Source organism: Oncorhynchus keta, chromosome 33 (assembly GCF_023373465.1).
Source record: "Oncorhynchus keta strain PuntledgeMale-10-30-2019 chromosome 33, Oket_V2, whole genome shotgun sequence".
In the NCBI taxonomy this organism is placed as follows: Eukaryota; Metazoa; Chordata; class Actinopteri; order Salmoniformes; family Salmonidae; genus Oncorhynchus; species Oncorhynchus keta.
The window spans coordinates 8662228-8685303 of NC_068453.1; the positions used below are offsets into that span (position 1 = coordinate 8662228).

A 23076-nucleotide genomic window follows, 5' to 3' on the forward strand; every position below is an offset into this window, starting at 1 on the left:
CACATGCAACCATACCGTACACATGTTAACAAGCCCCTACTTTTCGATCCCATTCACAATCAATTTCCAGTGACTGCATGTAGAAGTCCATGTCACTCACCACCCTTCAAAGGGTAATTTGCTGACTGGTTCACCCTCATTGCCAAGTCCATGTTTTGGATCATGTCCACAATACAACCTGGTCTGTGTTCAAGTCAAACAGGTTCCCTTCCAGCTGTAAAGTGAACATGGTAGTTGTTTCACTGTTCTGGAATCTCCCCCCTAGAATCTGAGGGTGAAGTGACAATACCAGTAGATGCTTTCACCCATTCACAACCTTTATGTAAACCCAATTCACAGCAAAAAGTACAAAATTGTCTGGTCATGGAATAAATTGCCACTTTGCTGATAATGTAGTCGTTTATTCGTTTAAAAAAACTTTACATTGCATGTATGGCACAATAGCACCAGTGTCCATTCTCAAGAAAGCCATTTACGTTCTAGTACAGTAGATTAAGGTGGCTGCGAAAGAAAATGGATAGAAATTAAAGTGACAATTGAGTAATACCTGCCACCATTAAAAAAATACTGCAATGGTATTTATTGAAATTCCAAAAAATAATTTAAGGGACCAAAACAAGAGCAGTTTGGGTTTTGACGATGTACAAGTAGTTCTGCCCAAGATCCAGTTAAGCTTAGATACAAGGCTCTGGCTGGATGAAGATTCTATAGAATGAGGGAGGCTCAGGGTTGAAAGAAGGCTAATATCCCCACACACAAAACGTTGAATAAGGTTGTTAATCCAAGTGCAGTGTGCTATTAATAGTCCATGAGCAGTCAAGGCCTTGATCCAGGACAGGCCCTATTGAAGACCCAGCAAGAGGCTCCTGACTCAGGGTCCGTTGGTGGCCCAGGGACCCAGGCCGTGCTGACTCTGGAGAAGCCTCTGGAGCTCCTTGAACTGCTCCACCGTCTGGTCCTTCAGGTCTGGGTTGGAGATCTGCAGTCGGATGCTGTCTGTGGACCAGGACAGATCTCCAGAAAACATCTCTGTTAGGATCCGCGCCACCACCGGGACCACCTGGACATAAAATGGATGGACGGGAGGGTCAATGTGATCATGTACTGTATCTGTGAAGGGTATGTGGTCAATTCGTTCTGCTCACCTGCACAACGATGAGCTTCTTCTCCTTGGGTTTCCGTTGGTCTGGCCAGTCCTCCCCGAAGCAGAAGCAGAGCTCAAACGGGGGTGGGGTGGGAGTTTCACCTTTCTGGAACAAGATGAGCCCTGTTGGTGTGCACGAGAGGGAGAAAGAAAGAATCTCCTGTAATGTGATATCTGTTCTACAGCTAATCCATGTAGATGCCTGGGCTGTGCAACAATAGCAGTACAAGCAATAAGTACTACTCAAGAGCTTACTCACAGAAAGGGCCTGTGACTGAAATATTCAGGGATCAATTGAAACTCAGACAGCCTCAAGTGAACTGAAAAATCATGACAATGGAGTCCAACGTTGTTATCTGACACTATCATTTGGTGTTGTGATTAATTGATGTCAGATGGGGATTCAAACATGATGAAACTGCTGCCTTAAGATGACTAAAATACCAAGGACTAAAATGGGTTGACTGACTCACCGTGCAGGAAGTTATTGAGGCTGAACACTTTGTACTTCCTCTCCCTCTCCATAGGGTTGGGAGGCCCCTGCTCGTCAACACCCGGCCCAGACCAATACACCTTGCACTGACACAACCTGATAGCGTATATATCCTGCTCCCAGATCTCCAGGATCAGGCCTCGGTCCATCACATCCAGCAGGTGCTCTGTGTAGAACCGCTGCTTCTCGTTCTGGATGTCGGCCGAGCCAGGGAAGAGAACTTGGTTGAGGTTGACAGGGCCGAACAGGTCCACCTGCTCCGGGGTGGGCTCCAAGTGGCCGTAGTACAGCCGGCAGCCCTGGGGGTTACTCACGGTCAGGGAGCCCATCTTGCGACCCCGATACTGGAATTTCATGTCTAGGTCAGTCACTGAAACCAGAGTCAAATAATGTAGTGTTGGAAGAATTGTAAGCACTTCAACAATAGTCAACATTTAATATAGCTCTTTCTAATCATGCCTAACAGTATTCTGACACCAAGTTATCATAAGACTGAAAAAGGAGTGTTTATCAATGAATGACACATTACCGCTTTAGCTACAAAAGGGTAAAACTCGATTTTGCCTATTCCAATTAACTACAGAACCTGTCTTACAGTCCCCCACACTCCCAGACAGCTGCCAGTGTGTTTCATTTGATGGGTGTGACAGGCAGACAGCTACACTAATGCCTGATTGACTCATTCGATGGATTATAGGCTATAGGAGGCAACAGTTTTGAGTGAATGGATTACAATGTTGGCATTGTGTTGCATGCAGCAAAACCAAATAAAGTTGACGCCCTGTTTTCATGGTTAGGGGAATTTCAATGAATATTGTTTTGGGATAACATGCAAGGAACTATTACAGAAGTGCCTGACTGCCAAAGTAAAGCCAAAGTACATAAAGCAGTATTCTCCTCAACAAGGCATGGGTGCTACTCCACTCACATGGCAGGCTGTTCAGCAGGTCATATTTGTAGGGTGGCACCGCCTGCCCTTCCTCCTGGTTCTGGACTCCGGACATGGCCTCCATTGGGGCGGCACCTGGGTGAGGGGCAACCGGAGCCGCAGCAGAAGGAACCATGGTGGCCATCTCAGTGACCATAGGAGGCTGCATGCTGCCTCCACCCATCCCTAGGCCGTTGGAGGGTTCTGCGGGTCCATGGTGCACAAAGACCCCATGTTCCAACTTCACCACCAATGGAACGTGGGAAGAAAACTCTGGGGGAGCCATGGTTGGCTGAGGGAGATCCGCTGCCATGGTATTGGCCCCGTTGGGATTGGAGTGCATGTTGGGACTGGGGTACATAGGGGTGTGGTGGGAGGTGCCATATCTGTCATTGAGGGGGGAGCTGAAGGGAACATCTATCCCATGTGAGGTAGGGAATGCCTGATAACTGCGTGGGTCACTAATTCTGGGGTCTGGGAGAGACAAGAGGACAAACACAAACACATAAGACCTTGCATAATATCAATAGTGACACATTTCAAAAAGGTTTTCTGCCTAATTCACAGATGGCTCAGTAGCAAAGGTGTATTGACACTTACCAATGGAGAGGTCAACAATATTCGGCATCTGAAAACAAAGACAAGATTGAATGTTCATGTGACAAAGCTGATACATGGGTATTGTTCTCAGATTGTTCTGAGATAATGGAAAAAGTAATTGTCTACGTTTCTACACTTACCTCCTCCTCCTCATCTTCATCAACTGTGTCTGAAAACAAATTAAAAAGGAATATGCCATCAACATGAAAATCTCAATTTCACAAAACATGAATATCTGAGGGAATTTGACAAGTTCAACAAAGCTATTCTAAAGGACTCAATTACATTTGAAGACAGACAATCAGATAAGACTTGCAAAGCTGCCAATGAGCCTGCATGCTTATGCACGCACTCTTACCTCCATTGCAGGGCTGGTCACAGACCTCGTAGATCTTGTAGGGCTGGACGGGTGTCTCCTTGGTGCCGTCGTATTTCAGTTTGAACTCCCGGCTCTTGTTGAGGGCACAGCGCAGGTTGGCCTTCCACTTGGCTGGGTCCGGCTCATCCAGACCCTCCTGGTACTTCCCCGTCTCCAGAGCCCAGGCCTGGGGGAAGAGAGGGGGAGGCAAGGAAGAGGTTACATTTGAATGAATCAGAGAAGGAGTCACATCTGGATGGAATCAAATGGGTGAGGGTTAAATTAACTTCAAATCAATTAGTCACAACTAGGGTGCATTCAGACCCTTTGAATTTTTCCACATTGTTACCTTACAGCCTTAAATTGTCCCCCCTCATCAATACACACACACCCCATAATGACAAACCAAACAGGTGTTTAGAAACGGAAGCAGAAATACATAAGTATTCAGACCCTACATTCTAATACTTTGTTGAAGCACCTTTGGCAGCGATTACAGCCTAGAGTCTGCTTAGGTATGACACTACAAGCTTGGCACACCTGTATTTGGGGATTTTCTCTCATTTTTCTCTGCAGATCCTCTCAAGCTCCATCAGGTTGAACGGGGAGTGTCGCTTCACAGCCATTTTCAGATCTCTCCAGAGGTGTTCGATCGGGTTCAAGTCCGGGCTCTGGCTGGGCCACTCAAGGACATACATAGACTTGTCCCGAAGCCACTCCTGCGCTGTCTTGGCTGTGTTCTTAGGTTCATTGTCCTGTTGGAAGGTGAACCTTTGCCTCAGTCTGAGGTGCTGAGTGCTTTGGAGCAGGTTTTCATCAAGCATGTCTATGTACTTTGCTCCGTTCATCTTTCCCCTCAAGCCTGACTAGTCTCCCAGTCCCTGCCGCTGAAAAACATCCCCACATCATGATGCTGCCACCACCATGCTTCACCATAGGGATAGTGCCATAGGGATATGTGACACTTGGCATTCAGGTCAAAGAACTCAAACTTGTTTCTCATGGTCTGAGAGTCCTTTAGGTGTCTTTTGGCAAACTCCAAACGGGCAGTCATGTGGCTTTTACTGAGGAGTGGCTTCCGTATGGCCACTCTACAATAAAGGCCAGATTGGTGGAGTTCTGCAGAGATTGTAGTCATCCTGGAAGGTTCTCCCATTTCCACAAAGGAACTCTGGAGCTCTGTCAGAGTGATCAACGAGTTCTTGGTCACCACTCTAACTAAGGCCCTTCTCCCCTGATTGCTCAGTTTGGCCGGGCGGACAGCTCTAAGAAGAGTCTTGGTGACTTCTTCCATTTAAGAATCATGGAGGCCAATGTGTTCTTGGGGACCTTCAATGCTGCAGACATTTTTTGGTACACTTCCCCAGATCTGTGTCTCAGCACTCTACAGACAATTCCTTCGACCTCATGGCTTGGTTTTTACTCTGGCATGCCGTGTCAACTGTGGGATCTTATATCGAAAGGCGTGTGCCTTTCCAAATCATGACCAATCAATTCGATTTACCACAGGTGGACTCCAACCAAGTTGTAGAAACATCTCAAGGGTGATCAATGGAAGTAGGATGCACCTGAGATCAATTTAAAGTCTCATAGCAAAGGGTCTGAATACTTATGTAAATAAGGTACTTTTTACATTTTTTATACATTTGCACATAAACGGTTTTGCTTCGTCATTATGGGGTACTGGTGTAGATTGACGAGTCAAAAAAGTAATTTAATACTTTTTAGAATAAAGCTGTAATGTAATAAAATGTGCAAAAAAGTAAAGGGGTCTGAATACTTTCTGAATGTACTGTAAAGGAAGAACAGGGTAATGGCTAATGAGGAAATGACTAGTCAAAAGAGGCAGGGAGTAGGCTATTGCTGCTGTTAGTGCAGTGGATATCATGTGGACATCCTTATACACGAGATCAAAAAACGCAGAGAGGTTTAACACTAGAGATTCAGTGGAAATGAAACTAAGGCTATTTCAGTTCACTAAAACAGTTGATACATTTATCGCTGAATGGGATAAGGAAGTGTGTGGGTGACATAGTAACTGAGTACCTTAGATCAACTTTTTCTAGGAAGTAGCACATTTCAAGAGTATTTCTAAGTAGACAAAGTAAGCAGAACTTTGGTCTAACTACATTGTGATATCAGAATGACGACACAGAGTTGAAGTATCCAGATCTGTCATGCCATTCTCAACATGGATCCCCCCCTCTCACCTTGAAGATGGTGTTCTCTTCCTCAGAGGTGGGCATATGCCTTGTGGCGTGCCTCCAGGGGATCTGGAAGATCCGGTGGTCCGGGCTGAGCCACTGCAAGCCGGGGTACCTCCCGCTGTTCACCTGGGCTAACAGCCAGGGCTTCAGGCGGATCCTCCGAGGCTGCACACTCATCATTGGGCAGAGCACCACGCAGGGAGGAGAAAGGGGCTTCAGAGGGGGTGAGTGAAGGGACTGGAAAGGTGAAGGGAAAAGTCATGGTTAAGATGGGTGACTGGGCACTGGGGGTAGGGGAGAGAGTGGGCACTGAGGGATTGTCTTGAAGCGTGATACGATAGTAATGGTTCATATGGGCGATGAGGCAATGGGGGTAGGGGAATGTGGGGGAGGGTTGAAAGATAAGATACTCCCTACCATCTGCAGGAAGAAGGCTGGGGAAAATGGAGAGAGGATGGGTGGGGAAAAGAGAGGTACGAAGGTGGAGAGAGTAGTCAACAAGTCAGATTTACTGTTTTGATTTATGATGGCAACAGGCCTGTTTAGGAAATGATCTGCGGGGAAACAAAAAGTGTTCTGTGGCTGAAGAATACAGAACAAACACACTTTCAAGGCGATAAAAAAAATTAAAAAAACATCACAGAGTTAGGTGAATTAACATACACAACATGCAACAGTTGTAGGCTATTCCTTAATCCTTTACTCTATTTCATGACAGTCCCAAATTTGCTTTTGTCATCCTAAAAATGATGGATTTGATACTAGGACAACAAGCCTAGGACCTCCGGGCACAGATGCAGAGTCCACTGTCACACAATGAGATCACAGAGGATCATATGAACACAGAGGTCTACAGGTAACTCCTTTACAACCAAAGACCAACTTCTGTCTCAAGCAGCACAGAGTAAAATATAAGGCCAACTTGTATTTGCCACTGGACACGCGGAGGCAAACTAATGCATCTAGATAGAATATGTCCTCTTCCCGAGGCTGCCACAAATGTCCTTCTGAGCCCTTGTACCAACACACACACACACACAAGTTGAAAAGGGCAAGGTAACTTTAATGAGTATGCAACACAGAACAACAACTGGGTGCAGAGGCATCATGGCAAGGGGGCATGTGTTTATTTTTGGCATTAACTAGTCCAGATAGGTTTGCCTTTTTTTCAACCTCATAACTAGCTACCAAGAAGTTACTTCAGGCTATCAATCAAGTTAGAGTAGCTAGCTTGTCTTTCTCTTAGCTGGCATGCCTGCCGGCAAGGTTGTTTAAGTTTCGAAAAGCAAGCAATTACTAAATAAGACTCACACTCCTTTTAATCTTTCATACAGATTGTTGCAGAAATCCAGAGAAGCATATTTCTTAAAATAAATAAAAACAACAGGGGGACACAGGCAGCTCAAAATACTGTACATGCTTTTCACATTTTTACATAGAATTAAGAATAATGATTATGGCTCTAGATTGCAGGTGAAGGCTGTTTCGGGTATTTGAAAAATGCTAAATTGTCCAACTTGCGGACAAGGGGGAGGAGAGAGAGAGGACTAGCCCCCCCTCATTCTTCAAGCTTTGTCAAATTGGTTGTTGATCATTGCTAGACAATCATTTTGAAGTCTTGACATAGATTTACAAGCCAATTTAAGTCAAAACGGTAACTAGGTCTCTCGGAAAAACATTCAATGTTGCCTTGATAAGCAACTCCAGTGCATATTTGGCCTTGTGTTTTAGGTTATTGTGATGCTGAAAGGTGCAATTGTCTCTCAGTGTTTGATGGAGAGCAGACTGAACCAGGTCTTCTTCCACGATTTTGCCTGTACTTAGCTCTATTCTGGGTCTTTTTATCCTAAAAAAACACTCCCTTGTCTTTGCTGATGACAAGCATACCCATACATAATGCAGCCACCACCATGCTTGAAAATATGAAGAGTGGTACTCAGTGATGTGTTGTATTTGCCACAAATACAACACTTTCAATACATAGCTTTTTAGTGCAGTGTTATTTTAGTTCTTTATTGCAAACAGGATGCATATTTTGGATTACTTTTATTATGTACAAGCTTCCTTCTTTTCACTGTCATTTAGGTTAGTATTGTGGAGTAACTACAATGTTGGTGGGGACATGGTGTGCTTTAAAATGGGGACTTCCCAATAATAACAATAATTGCACAAGTCTGGATTACATTGTCTAAACTCTATAGTTACATTTTTTTAAACATATTAAAACAGGAATAGCTTCACTGGGTTTCATTCAGGGTGTGCAGAAGACAGGTTGATTTAAAAAGAAAACATATACCGACAACAAAAGCTGAAAATAGGCCGCCTGCCTGACACTGACATTATCATGTAAACAATCTTCAAATAACAAAAAATGTGTAATCGGTCTGAGAAAAAAAATCTCAATAGGCTACTATAGTTGTTTTAGGAAACAAGTACAACTTTAAGCGGCACCCACCTTTTAACGATATGTCTTCTCCACAAAATGATTTCGTTCCCTTGTATCGAAGAGTTCAAGAACGCTGACTGTAGTGATCCCTCCTTCCACAAACAGAAACAGGCCAGGCAGAGAGTAAGCGCGCCGCCACAGGTAAGCTTTTTACTTGGTAGTCTAACTGACACAAACCTTGCCCAACACCGTCACAAGTTCAAAGGAGTGTGTGGGAGAATGACAGTCAGAAAGTTCCAGGCTTATTCAGAAAACTTTCCACAAACAGCGGCCAAACATGATTTGACTTTAAACATGAACAAACGTAGTGCCTGTGTGTTTGCTGAACATGCCCAGATACCACCCTTCCGGTTGACAGACAGAAGTAATATGCAAATATTGTTTCATTTTCGATAGGCTACTAGTACTACCCTAGTGGTTGGAAATGTATACATTTTCAGTGGTGTAAAAAGTACCCAATTGTCATACTTGAGTAAAAGTAAAAATACCTCTAATAGAAAAGTGAAAGTCACCCAGATAAAAGACTATTTAAGTAAAAGTATAAAAGTATTTGGTTTTAAATATACCTACGTTTCAAAAGTAGATGTAATTGCTAAAATATACTCAAGTATCAAAAGTAAAAGTATAAATCATTTCAAATTCCTTATTGTAGGCAAACCAGACGGTACATTTTTTATTTTGTATTTACAGATAGCCAAGGGCACATTACACCACTCAGACATCATTTACAAATGATGTATGTTTTGTGAGTCTGCCAAATCAGAGGTCAGGTGAGAGAAAGTTCCAGACATCATTATTTTTTCCCAGCAGTTAGATTATTGTTTTAGCCAAGGTCAGTGTTGTTGATATGTAAGTACATATTTCATCTTTCAGATGTTTTTTTGTATGAAGACGCACTCTGTGACAATAATGTGATATTTATGGTTAAGCTAATTATAGTTTCTACTGCAAGCTACAAGTAGTTATTGTGAGCTGGCGAGCTCTGTTTTGGTTGTCATATCATTTTGGGACATTTAACCCTGTATTTGTATAGGATGTTGTCCCCCAGTGCCTCGTTATATGCCCTGTAATTGTATAGGTGTATGTATGGTACATCATTAGATCAGTATTACATTGTATTTCACTGTTTAGAGGTATTCAAATTCATTGTGCAATGAAGATGGTGGTGCTATCCATACTACATACATTGTGCGTTGCTGTTCCGTGCCTGTGCATCTTCAGCGTAATTAAACCACCTCAACTGGAATCCTACCTGTCTGTCATCTGTGTCCTTACCAGCACACGGGAGTGAACACGTAAAGTAAAATCTAACCGAAGGAATATACAGTCCACCAAGTCCTCATTTACATAGGGGTCCGTTCGAGCCGGATAAAGGCTGTGGCAAGATCTTTGTGGAGTATGTTTCTACTGCAGACTGTCAGAAAGCCATGCAGGCCCTCACTGGCCGCAAGTTTGCCAACAGAGTGGTGGTAACCAAATACTATGATCCAGACATGTGTCACAGACAGGAGTTCTCAGGGTAGAGGGGAAACAGGAGGCAATACATGGAATTAACTGGGACCTCCTCTTTCCTGCTTCCTCAAACCTGGTTTCAGCTCTTCAGTATCGTGTGTTCTGTCTCCAGTATTCACAGCTCGTACGTTTGTAACCCTATCCTCAATTACTACAGTAGTACGTATTTTGGGGAAAAAATACTAGATTTTTACATGTATCTTTTAGATACTCTACCTGATATATTACACCAACAAATATCTGTGTGCAGTGAATGAATTTAATGAAATGTATACACATAAATAAAACCATGCTATTTGTGTAGGATTCCCTTTGCAGAAGTAGTATTCTCTCTCCCTCGAGTCTTAGACTGTGTCAGCCCCAAAGACTGTTTCCTCTGACCTGTTGGACCACGTAGTTGGACCTGTCTGCCAGCCTTTACTTGCCGCAGTGTCCTGCCCTTAGTTATTAGTCAGGCCATGTTGCCAGGCCTTTAGGTGGCCTGTCCTTAGCTCCCCAATCACCAGATACTCAGGTGTCCCTGGTGTCCTACTAGCTAAGCAGTCAGGTGTTCCCCCTAGTTTTCTGCCTTAGTAGTTCGGACTGTTTCCTGCTGTTGGAACAATGCAGCATTCCATCAATGGCATTCACCCCTCTCCCAGGAGGACATTCTCACCACAGTGTGCCCCTGATGGACTAGGTGTTCCTGCCCGGCTGTTACGGACAGCAGCTCCTCTACTCTACTAGTACAGAGAACCCTTTCCATCGTTTAAGTACTGGACTAGAGTTTATTTGTTATTAGTGGTTATACCTAGCCAGGCCATCTGTTGATGGGGTGGCTAGACACCCCTAGACATCTGGTTTCATGTCTGTTAAGTTTGGGTAAGATATGCAAGTAAGAGTTAAGTAAGTCAAGATAGTCAAGTTTACTATTGAGCCTTTCTTAGGAGTGAATTAATATAGTGAATTCAGGGGCGGCTGTACAAAAAGCTGTGAAGACTTTGCAGTTAATCATATCAGTAATGTTAGTTCATCATATTAGAGCTGTAGCTCCGCCCAGTGGTGAAGTGGAGCAGAGCATGCGGGGCAATCTCCAGCTCGGAGAAGATCAGCTCATGAGAAGTAAAGTGAGAGAAAGTTCCAGCCATCCTTGCTGCCATTCCCACTAGCTAGATTTCATAGTGTTAGCCAAGGCCAGTCTGTGTCCTTGTTGATATGTTAGTAAATATTTCATATCTTTCAGCTATTTATGTCTGAAGATGCATTTTGCAACGATAATGTCAAATGTATGGTTATGCTAAGTAGTCGTTTCTACTGCGAGCTAGTATTGTGAGGTGGCTAGCTCTGCTTTGGTTGTCAAATAATTTCGGACATTTTAACCCTGTGTTTGTATAGGATAATATCCCCCAGTGCGTCATTTATATGCCCTGTAATTCTATACGTGTATGGTCCATCGTTATATGAGTATTACATTGTATTTGACTGTTTAGAGGTATTCAAGTTTATTGTGCATTTGTAGCCCTGGAATGAAGATGGTGCTATGCTTTGTAGTATAAGTGCAGCGTTGTGAAGGGTCGTTCGCGACTCTAAGAGCCGGCTCGCATATCAGAAGAGCCGAATCTATTTATAAAAAAATATATAAAAAAATGAAGATATGAATAATCAAAATATTTAAATTAATAGAATTAACTAATTCAAAGAACGAAAAAATAAATAAAATAATATAGGCCTAAATGCTCAAGCGCGCACACATTCGTTCTGACTGTCTACTCAGACAAACAGCCTCACCTGTTGTTCCTGTCAATCAGACACGCAGTGTCAACCAATGAACCAAAGATGCGTGTGGGAGGGCCGAGCCAACTCAACGCCACTTAGCAGCCAAGGAGAGAGAGGAAGGACAGCTGTGAAAACAACAGCTGGAAAATGAGTCGGAAGCACAGTAGCATCTGGATGCATTTGAATAATGTAGACAATGTTGGAGCCCGGTGTAGAATTTGCCAAAACAAAATCTCATATAAAGCCGGTTCTACGCACAACCTAGACCAGCATATGCGAACTGTGCACCCAACTGTGAAGCTAGCTGTAGCGGAGCTTCGAGAAACTAGCGGGCCTGCTAGTGATAGTGGTGGAATCAGCACCTTCACACGTGGAGATGTATCCACTCAGTCAAGTAGGCCTACCCCACATTAACGCAGTCTTCTATGGTACAGTTTATGCCAAAGTCTATGTCTGTCGCAAAACAAGGCAAAATTGATATTGCATTGGCTAAAATTATTGCCACTGATTTCCAAACATTTTCGATCGTGGAGGATAGAGGTTTTAGAAATTATAACAATAGTCTAAATCGAATGTATGTAACGGATGTGAAACGGCTAGCTTAGGTAGCGGTGCGCACTAAAGAGCGTTTCAATCGGTGACTTCACTTGCTCTGAGACCTTGAAGTAGTAGTTCCCCTTGCTCTGCAAGGGCCGCGGCTTTTGTGGAGCGATGGGTAACGATGCTTCGTGGGGGACTGTTGTTGATGTCCAAGCAGGAAAACCCTTTCAAAATCACCTGATTGCAAGAGATGCTCTGAAGGTGATGAAGTCCATTGTGGAATACTTCAACCACAAGAGCACAGTAGGTGCTGAAAAACTAAAAGTCTATACAATGCCAGATGGGGATGCCTGAGCTGAGGCCTAAACAAGACTGCACTACAAGGTGGAATTCAACATTTTATATGTTGAAGCGGCTTCTTGAGTCAAAGGATGCCATCATCTCTACCCTGGCCATTGTCACAAGGCACCTGCTGATGCTCTGACCCAAGAGCAAAGGGAGGTGGTGGAGGAGGTGTGCAGAGTCCTGGAACCCTTTGAGCAGGTCACTGTGGAGATCAGTGGAGAGAGGTACAGTAAGCAGTTATTACTACATCATTATTTAATCCAGTATTATACATGTATATAAGCAGTAGATGAGAATGTAGTATCAGTAGACAAAACATGAACCTGAACTAATAAGTTACTGTTCTCTCTATTCAGCTATGTGACAGCCTCAAAAATGATACTCCTGTGTAAGGGTCTGCAGCGAATCACAGCCAGCTGCCAGAGAGAAGCAAATGTAACCCCAGGACATGTGACAGTGTTGATGGACACCCAATGTTCATCAATGGACAGAAAGTTCCACAGAATGGAATATAATCGCGTGCCATCAGAAACCGCCGCACTTGACCCCAGGTTTAAGAAGTTAGCCTTCAGTGATGCCAGAGCGATTGAGGAGACTCTTCAAATAATAACCTCAGCAGCAGGGAGGGACAGCCCCAGCAGTCAGCTGGCTCAGGAACCAGGGCAACAGGAAGAAGAGGGTTCAGATGGAGCATAAGCACCAGCAGTAGTGCCACAAACGTCTGCTGTTTGACGAGAGAGCAACTGGGGATGCAGCACGAAGGAATCCCTCAGCAAATGTCATAATGGAGGTCCAATCCTATTTGGAGGAGCCCCTCCTCCAAAGATCTGCAGATCCTCTGAGCTGGTGGAAGATCAAGGCCTCTTGTCTACCCATGGCTTACTAAAGTCATGACAGGGAGACTCTGCATAGTTATTGGCCACATCTGTTCCCTCTGAGAGGGTCTTCTTGAAAACAGGACAAATAATTACTGAGAGAAGAAACCGCATCAGCCCCTCGAAAGTGAGGCAGCTTGCATTTCTGAAAGCAAATCTCTCATAAGAGCGAAATATGGTCAGCATTGCTGTGTGCTGTTGGTTATAACATGGCAATAAAGGAGAGAGAAAAGAGGGACCAGTTTAATGTTTTAAGTGGAGTGCTGCAGTTCTGCACATTGTTATCTATTTTTCTTTGTTCAGATTGTATTAATTTTGAATTGTTACATTTATATGCACTTTGTTTCTATACATTAAAAAGTTATACTTTAAATGCACATAAATAGCATTATTTTTCGTAACAAACCAATGCATTTTTAAATGCATTGTGGTTAAGGTAGAGCATGATATAATTTAATTAGAATTGTTTTAACACCAATCATAGTCAAACTATCTGACTTGAAAAAATACAAAATATATTTTTTAAAGAGTCGTTTGGGAACCAAAAGAGACAGCTTTTTTTGGTGAGCTGAGCCAGCCGAACGAACCGGCTCACTGAAAAGAGCCAGAATGCCAATCACTAGTGCAGCGGCACCACTTTAATCTTAAATTAGTGTCACATTCACGTTTGATTGCGCTGTATGGTCCTGTATATCATTAAGTCATCACAGTCATGTTATAGCCATACATATTGTTTATAGGATATGTGTTTTGTATTCTGTCATTCACTATTGTATCTTTATTTCTCTCTTTATTTGCGGACCACACACACTTTGGCTGAAGCAAGATGCCAGACCACTAAGAGCCTTATAGCCCATCAACTACATCCATTGTGCGTTGCTGTTCCGTGCCTGTGCATCTTCAGCGTAATTAAACCACCTCAACTGGAATCCTACCTGCCTGTCATCTGTGCCCTTACCAGCACACGGGAGTGAACATGTAAAGTAAAACCTAATCTGAACAATATACAGTCCACCAACATCTGCAAGATTTGAGTAACACTAATGTAATCTGTTGTTGAATATTGCTGGCAATAATTTTGGGGGAAATTTTCCACACGATTCGTCACGATACCCACCTATGGATAGACCGAGTGATGGGATGATTGATACCGGAGTTCCGACGTAGTTTTCAAAGCACTACTGATCCAAAACAATGTACCGAAGTTTATTTCAAAGTACATTTCAAAATGCAAGATCCCCCTGAATTCTGCAGTGGTTCCGGGGCTTTCTTCGATTCCAAATTGCTTTCAAACACCTGGGTTTTTTTCATATAGTGTCACCTGAACGGTAGCTCAGCAGGTGAACAAGGGAATGGGGTTGAATACCAGTCAAGGTATATTATGTAGAAAATCGTTTTATGTGAAACCACACCAAACATTGTTGAAACAATTAGTTTTATTTAGAAAAGTATTAAGCTTATGTCTTGAGCATCGTCAATAATGCCATAGATTAACAGAAAAATTATGGCTATTTGTTTGGAATTCGTTTTTTTGTCAAGAAATTAGCTCCACCTAATAATGGCAGAGATGAAAGGAATTAAGATAGATCGCTCAATCATTTAGTTATTCTCAGAGTATATCTGTAGAGTATATCTGTAGAGTATATCTGTAGAGTATATCTGAAGAGAAATACAGTGCATTCAGAAAGTATTCAGACCCCTTGATATTTTCCACATTTTGTTACTACACAACCTTATTCCAAAATGGATTCAATATTATTTTTTACTCATCAATCTACACACGATACCATAATGACAAAGTGAAAACATTGTATTTTTATGTGCAAATTTACTAAAAATAAAAAACAGAAATACCTGATTTCAAATCAAATTTTATTTTATTTGTCACATACACATGGTTAGCAGATGTTAATGTGAGTGTAGCGAAATGCTTGTGCTTCTAGTTCCGACAATGCAGTGATAACCAATTTACATAAGTATTCAGACCCTTTGCTATGAGACTCGAAATTGAGCTCAGGTGCATCCTGTTTCTATTGATCATCGTTGAGATGTTTCTACAACTTGGTTGGAGTCCACCTGTGGTAAATTCAATTGATTGGACATGATTTGGAAAGGCACACACCTGTCTATATAAGGTCCCACAATTGACAGTGCATGTCAGAGCAAAAATTAAGGTTGAAGTAATTGGCAGTAGAGCTCAGAGACAGGATTGTGTCAAGGCACAGATCTGGGGAAGGGTACCAAAAAATGTCTGCAGCATTGAAGGTCCCCAAGAACACAGTGGCCTCCATGACTCTTAAGTGGAAGAAGTTTGGAACCACCAAGACTTTTCCTAGAGCTCCCCCGGCCAAAATGAGCAATCGGGGGAGAAGGGCCTTGGTCAGGGAGGTGACTAAGAGTCCAATAATCACTCTGACAGAGCTCCAGAGTTCCTCTGTGGAGATTACATTTACATTACATTTAAGTCATTTAGCAGACGCTCTTATCCAGAGCGACTTACAAATTGGTGCATTCACCTTATGACATCCAGTGGAACAGCCACTTTACAATAGTGCATCTAAATCTTTTAAGGGGGGTGAGAAGGATTACTTTATCCTATCCTAGGTATTCCTTAAAGAGGTGGGGTTTCAGGTGTCTCCTGAAGGTGGTGATTGACTCCGCTGTCCTGGCGTCGTGAGGGAGTGTGTTCCACCATTGGGGAGCCAGAGCAGCGAACAGTTTTGACTGGGCTGAGCGGGAACTGTACTTCCTCAGTGGTAGGGAGGCGAGCAGGCCAGAGGTGGATGAACGCAGTGCCCTTGTTTGGGTGTAGGGCCTGATCAGAGCCTGGAGGTACTGAGGTGCCGTTCCCCTCACAGCTCCGTAGGCAAGCACTATGGTCTTGTAGCGGATGCGAGCTTCAACTGGAAGCCAGTGGAGAGAGCGGAGGAGCGGGGTGACGTGAGAGAATTTGGGAAGGTTGAACACCAGACGGGCTGCGGCGTTCTGGATGAGTTGTAGGGGTTTAATGGCACAGGCAGGGAGCCCAGCCAACAGCGAGTTGCAGTAATCCAGACGGGAGATGACAAGTGCCTGGATTAGGACCTGCGCCGCTTCCTGTGTGAGGCAGGGTCGTACTCTGCGGATGTTGTAGAGCATGAACCTACAGGAACGGGCCACCGCCTTGATGTTAGTTGAGAACGACAGGGTGTTGTCCAGGATCACGCCAAGGTTCTTAGCGCTCTGGGAGGAGGACACAATGGAGTTGTCAACCGTGATGGCGAGATCATGGAACGGGCAGTCCTTCCCCGGGAGGAAGAGCAGCTCCGTCTTGCCGAGGTTCAGCTTGAGGTGGTGATCCGTCATCCACACTGATATGTCTGCCAGACATGCAGAGATGCGACTCGCCACCTGGTCATCAGAAGGGGGAAAGGAGAAGATTCATTGTGTGTCGTCTGCATAATGGGATGGGAGAACCTTTCATAAGGACAACCATCTTTGCAGCACTCCACCAATCAGGCCTTTATGGTAGAGGGGCCAGACGGAAGCCAAAACGCACCTAAATTACTCTGACCATGAGAAACAAGATTCTCTGGTCTGATGAAACCAAGACTGAATTCTCTGGAGGAAACCTGGCACCTTCCCTAAATCAAATGAAATCACATTTTATTGGTCACACATGTTTAGCAGATGTTATTGCGGGTGTAGCGAAATGCTTGTGTTTCTAGTTCCAACAGTGCAGTAATATCTAACAAGTAATATCTAACAATTTCACACCAATACACACAAATCTAAAGTAAAGGAATGGAATTAAGAATATATAAATATTTGGACGAGCAAGTCGGAGCGGCATAGACTAAAATACAGTAGAATAGAATACAGTATATACATATGAGATGAATAATGCAAGATATGTAAACATTATTAAAGTGTCCAGTGGTTTCAAGTCTATGTATATAGGGCAGCAGCCTCTAAGGTGCTAGTGATGGCTATTTAACAGTATGATGGCCTTGAGATAGAAGCGGTTTTTCAAAACCAGTTTTGAACCAGTTTTTGCTTTGTCATTATTGGGGTATTGTGTGTAGATTGATGAGGGGAAAAAAACAATTGAATCAATTTTAGGAAAAGGATGTAACGTAATAAAATGTGGAAAAGGTAAAGGGGTCTTAATACTTTCTGAATGCACTTTATTTAGGTGGGCATACTGCGTCTGGCCACTACTACACCTGCATCACTGGGTGAGATTGAAGCTGTCAGTGTTGACAGTGACACTGCACAAATAGGCAGGCACAACACTTCTCCCACCCCCTGCCTTGCATGATAGGGCTTTTTATATACTAGTGCCCTCAAACTACACTCTGGATCTCGAAGCCAGTTCCACCACATTTGTTCATTGTTCCCCTCTAATCAGGGACTGATTTATATCAGAGACTGATACCCCTGTATGACATATTTCCCTCAGTTTTTCGAGAGGGACAGACACACTGTAATTTGTGATTCACTAAAAGGACTTTGTATTTGACTCGCGTTGTGTAGAATCTTCATTGTTCCTTACAGCCCCTCATATCCTACACATGTTCAGTAGAGAACATCCATAGACATGGAGCTGCTGCAGCAGCTAGACCATTTGCTACGGATAACACACACACACACACACACACACACACACACACACACACACACACACTGTCATAATTTCCACATAGAAAGGCTTAAAGTCTGCACTGAGAACCTTATGAGATGTATTGTTGTTTATTTGTGCGTGTGTGTGTGTAGGGAGTGAGGAGGCAGACTCTCATACACCTTTTCCTCTCTGAAGGGGTTAGTGTACGAGAGCTCTTATTTTCCACCATAATTTGCAAATAAATTCATAAAAAATCCTACAATGTGGTTTTCTGATTTTTCTTCTTCTCATTTTGTCTGTCATAGTTGAAGTGTACCTATGATGAAAATTACAGGTCTCTCTCATCCTGTTAAGTGGGAGAACTTGCACAATTGGTGGCTGACTAAATACTTTTTTGCCCCACTGTATCTACAACACAAAATCCGTGTGTATGTGTGTGTATAGTGCGTATGTTATCATGTGTGTGTATGCATGTGTCTGTGCCTATGTTTGTGTTGCTTCACACTCCCCGCTGTTCCATAAGGTGTATTTTTAACAGTTTTTAAAAATCTAATTTTACTGCTTGCATGAGCTACTTGATGTGGAATAAAGTTCCATGTAGTCATGCCTCTATGTAGTACTCTGCACCTCCCATAGTCTGTTCTGGACTTGGGGACTGTGAAGAGACTTCTTGTGGGGTATGCATGGGTGTCTGAGCTGTATGCCAGTAGTTTAAACAGACAGCTTGTTGCATTCAACATGTCAATACTTCTCACAAATACAAGTAGTGATGAAGTCAATCTCTCTTCCACTTTGAGCCAGGAGAGATTGACATGCATATTATTCATGTTATCTCTCTGTGTACATCCAAGAGCCAGCCTCGCTGCCCTGTTCTGAGCCAATTGCAATTTTCCTAAGTGCCTCTTTGTGGCACATGACCACAAGACTGAACAGTAGTCCAGGTGTGACCTGCCTTGTTGATAGTGCTGTTAAGAAGTTAGAGCAGCACTTTTTTTATGGACAGACTTCTCCCCATCCTAGCTACTGTTGAATCAACATGTTTTGACCCTGACAGTTTCCAATCCAGAGTTATTTATTGGAATATTTAGTTTAGGTTTAGGGTTTAGTGAATGATTTGTCCCAAATACAATGCTTTTAGTTTTTGAAATACTTAGGACTAACTTATTTCTTGCCACCCATTCTGCTCTTTGTTAAGTGTTGCAGTCATCTCAGTTACTGTGGTGGATGACATGTATAGTGTTGAGTCATCCACATACATAGACACACTGGTTTTACTCAAAGCCAGTGGCATGTCATTTGTAAAGATTGAAAAATCTTAGTTACCTGTTAGACAGGTAACTATTTATCCACAATATAGTAGGGGGGTGTAAAGCCACAAACACATACGCTTTTCCAGCAACAGACTATGGTCGATAAGTTCAAAAGCCGCACTGAAGTCTTAACAAAACTTGTGTGCTTGTGTGTGTCTGTTGTTTTAGTCTGCCCTACTCATCATACTCATAAAAGTTAGTTTTTTTGCGAGAGATGAACGTGTTCACGGTTCTATGAAGTTGATGCTGCCTCATGCCTGCATTAGTAACGGGTCAGCCGTCAAATGACCTCCACTCATCACTGTCAAACGCTCCCTGAAACACTTCAGCGAGCAGGCCTTTCTAATCGACCTGGCCCGGGTATCCTGGAAGGATATTGACCTCATTCCGTCAGTAGAGGATGCCTGTTTTTTTTAATTTTTTAAATGCCTTCCTCACCATCTTAAATAAGCATGCCCCATTCTAGAAATTTAGAACCAGGAACAGATGCAGGCCTTGATTCTCTCCAGACCTGGCTGCCCTTAACCAACACAAAAACATCCTATGGCGTTCTGCATTAGCATCGAACAGCCCCCGTGATATGCAACTTTTCAGGGAAGTTAGAACCCATTATACACAGGCAGTTAGAAAAGCCAAGGATAGCTTTTTCAAGCAGAAATTTGCTTCCTGGAACATAAACTCTAAAAAGTTCTGGGACACTGTAAAGTCCATGGAGAATAAGAACACCTCCTCCCAGCTGCCCACTGCACCGAGGACAGAAAACTCTGTCACCACCGATAAATCCACTATAATTGAGAATTTCAATAAGCATTTTTCTACAGCTGGCCATGCTTTCCACCTGGCTACCCCTACCCCGGTCAACAGCACTGCACCCCCCACAGCAACTCGCCCAAGCCTTCCCCATTTCTCCTTCTCCCAAACCCAGTCAGCCGATGTTCTGAAAGAGCGGCAAAATCTGGACCCCTACAAATCAGCCGGGCTAGACAATCTGGACCCTTTCTTTCTAAAACTATCTGATGAAATTCTTGCAACCCCTATTACTAGCCTGTTCAACCTCTCTTTCGTGTCGTCTGAGATTCCCAAAGATTGGAAAGCAGCTGCGGTCATCCCCCTCTTCAAAGGGGGTGACACTCTAGACCCAAACTGCCTCAGACCTATATCTATCCTACCTTTCTAAGGTCTTCGAAAGCCAAGTCAACAAACAGATTACCGACCATTTCGAATCCCACAGCACCTTCTCCGCTATGCAATCTGGTTTCAGAGCTGGTCATGGGTGCACCTCAGCCACGCTCAAGGTCCTAAACGATATCTTAACCGCCATCGATAAGAAACAATACTGTGCAGCCGTATTCATTGACCTGGCCAAGGCTTTCGACTCTGTCAATCAGCACATCTCATCGGTAGACTCGATAGCCTTGGTTTCTCAAATGATTGCATCGCCTGCATCGCCCACTGGCTCCAGGTCATCTACAAAACCCTGCTAGGCAAAGTCCCCCCTTATCTCAGCTCACTGGTCACCATAGCAGCACCCACCTGTAGCACGCGCTCCAGCAGGTATATCTCTCTGGTCACCCCCAAAACAATTCCTCCTTTGGCCGCCTCTCCTTCCAGTTCTCTGCTGCCAATAACTGGAACGAACTACAAAAATCTCTGAAACTAGAAACACTTATCTCGCTCACTAGCTTTAAGCACCAGCTGTCAGAGCAGTTCACAGATTACTGCACCTGAACATAGCCCATCTATAATTTAGCCCAAACAACTACCTCTTCCCCTACTGTATTTATTTATTTTGCTCCTTTGCACCCCATTATTTTTATTTCTACTTTGCACATTCTTCCACTGCAAATCTACCATTCCAGTGTTTTACTTGCTATATTGTATTTACTTCGCCTCCATGGCCTTTTTTTGCCTTTACCTCCCGCCGTCGAGAGTAGTGATGTTGGACAGGCGGGTAGGTGCAGGTAGCGATCGGTTGAAGAGCATGCATTTAGTTTTACTTGTATTTAAGAGCAATTGGAGGCCACGGAAGGAGAGTTGTATGGCATTGAAGCTTGCCAGGAAGGTTGTTAACACAGTGTCCAAAGAAGGGCCGGAAGTATACAGAATGGTGTCGTCTGCGTAGAGGTGGCTCAGGGACTCACCAGCAGCAAGAGCGACCTCATTGATGTATACAGAGAAGAGAGTCGGTCCAAGAATTGAACCCTGTGGCACCCCCATAGAGACTGCCAGAGGTCCGAACAGCAGACCCTCCGATTTGACACACTGAACTCTATCAGAGAAGTAGTTGGTGAACCAGGCGAGGCAATCATTTGAGAAACCAAGGCTGTCGAGTCTGCCGATGAGGATGTGGTGGTTGACAGAGTCGAAACCCTTGGCCAGATCAATGAATACGGCAGGTAACTTTCGAAGACTGATTTTCATGGTGATTCTTTGGTATTATGCACTGGCTGTGTTTACATAGGCAGCCCAATTTGGATCTTTTTTACACTAATTGGTCTTTTGACCAATCACATCAGATATTTTTCAGAACTGATCCGATTGGTCAGTAGACAAATTAGTAAAAATCTTAGCCGTCAGCTTGTAAATAGTTTTGCCAATTTACCTTCACCTTGTGCAGGCCTATGGGTTGAAGGCACATGCTGGTGGAATCAGATTATGTACCCCATACATCAAAACAAACAAAAAGTGTTGATCTGACTGGCTAGATAAGCACACCTAACATTGTCATTTCAATATTGTCAGCTAGCGTCACTAAATTGGCAGCTGAGAACCAACTCATCTATCATAGACAATTTATACACATTAATCATTGCTACCAACACACAGAGTGAGTTAGCTGTATCGTCAATGCTATTTTTAGTAACTGAGTGTTTTCCAGACAAGCATGGAATAGATGGCTACCAGTTTGAGCTACTCTTATTTGCTTACGTTAGCTAAAATTAGTCAAAAATAGAACAAACAAACGTTTACTCTGCCGAATGAAACAGTCTAGCATTGACGACTATGGCATCAGTTGAGGATTTAGGTAAAAACCGCCACTGCATGGCATAGTCGAAATTGATTGAGTGTGTATCCAATAGATAGCTAGCTATATGATTTAGCTGATGGCTTTCAGAGTTAAATACATGATTGTAACGTTAGGTAGCTAATTTACCTAGTCCAGCTATACTAGCATGCTAGCTAACGTTACATTACCTCTAATTGAGAACCTTCCGTTTTGTTGTGAATGGGGGGGGGGGGAATGATTATCACATCACATATAAACTGTCATCGAAATTGATTACAAATCAGTTCAGCCTGAAAATCCCACTGATAAACTTTAGTCACCGTAAGCATGATTACTGATAGCCGCAAGCCACTGGCAGCATCTGGGAAAAATTTCAGGTAGGTAGAACGGTGAAAAATAACTCATTTTTGGGCTTGTATGTAATTAGCATAGCCAAACACAGAACACCACATGGGCATGAAGACACATTTTTAGAACATATATTTTTAAAAACATTTTGCCTAGAGAAGTTCTGAGATAATTGCATGTTGGTCGTTCAAAGTAAATAATTATCACAAATGTATGGGCACGCCTCATCTACCTAGCAGGGAGGTATCTGCATTCGCTATGAATGGTGGACTTTGTGGTTGACTGTGAGCAGGACGGTGGACGGTTATGAGATGGAGGTGTAGGTATACCGAGCCACAAGCAAGGTCGGGAGAAGAGGAATATTGGGACAGGGACACAGAAAGGTGGATTTCTGAGGAGGAATGAAGGGGGGAAAAGAGAAATAAGAGGTTAAAGAGAATAAGGAAAGCAGAGGTTGGATTTAAATTTGAGGAAGATGGTGATAAAATGGAGATGGGGTGTCAAAGAAGATTGGTGTCAAGTGCAAACAGAGTGAGCTGTGCCCCAGACCGAGTTCTGGATTTGAAATGGAAGTGAATGAGGGTGAGGTGGAAGGTGTGGTGAAG

General features: G+C 43.4%; 1 protein-coding gene and 1 long non-coding RNA gene across 2 annotated transcripts; one reads left to right on the forward strand and one right to left on the reverse strand.

Moving 5' to 3' along the window:
• Window positions 1-369: 369 nt before the first annotated feature.
• Window positions 370-8543, reverse strand: LOC118366165 (interferon regulatory factor 5-like). The gene is made up of 9 exons (XM_035748617.2): window positions 8186-8543; window positions 5734-5967; window positions 3524-3710; window positions 3306-3334; window positions 3166-3193; window positions 2566-3039; window positions 1618-2007; window positions 1146-1267; window positions 370-1060 (listed from the first exon to the last, which is right to left on the reverse strand). Exons 2-9 carry the CDS (start codon window positions 5908-5910, stop codon window positions 872-874), a joined length of 1596 nt encoding a protein of 531 aa, XP_035604510.1. The 5' UTR covers window positions 5911-5967; window positions 8186-8543; the 3' UTR covers window positions 370-871.
• Window positions 8544-11445: 2902 nt separating this feature from the next.
• On the forward strand, window positions 11446-13576 carry LOC127914595 (uncharacterized). The gene is made up of 2 exons (XR_008088972.1): window positions 11446-12552; window positions 12685-13576. It is a non-coding gene; the product is annotated as an uncharacterized LOC127914595 (long non-coding RNA).
• Window positions 13577-23076: the final 9500 nt, after the last annotated feature.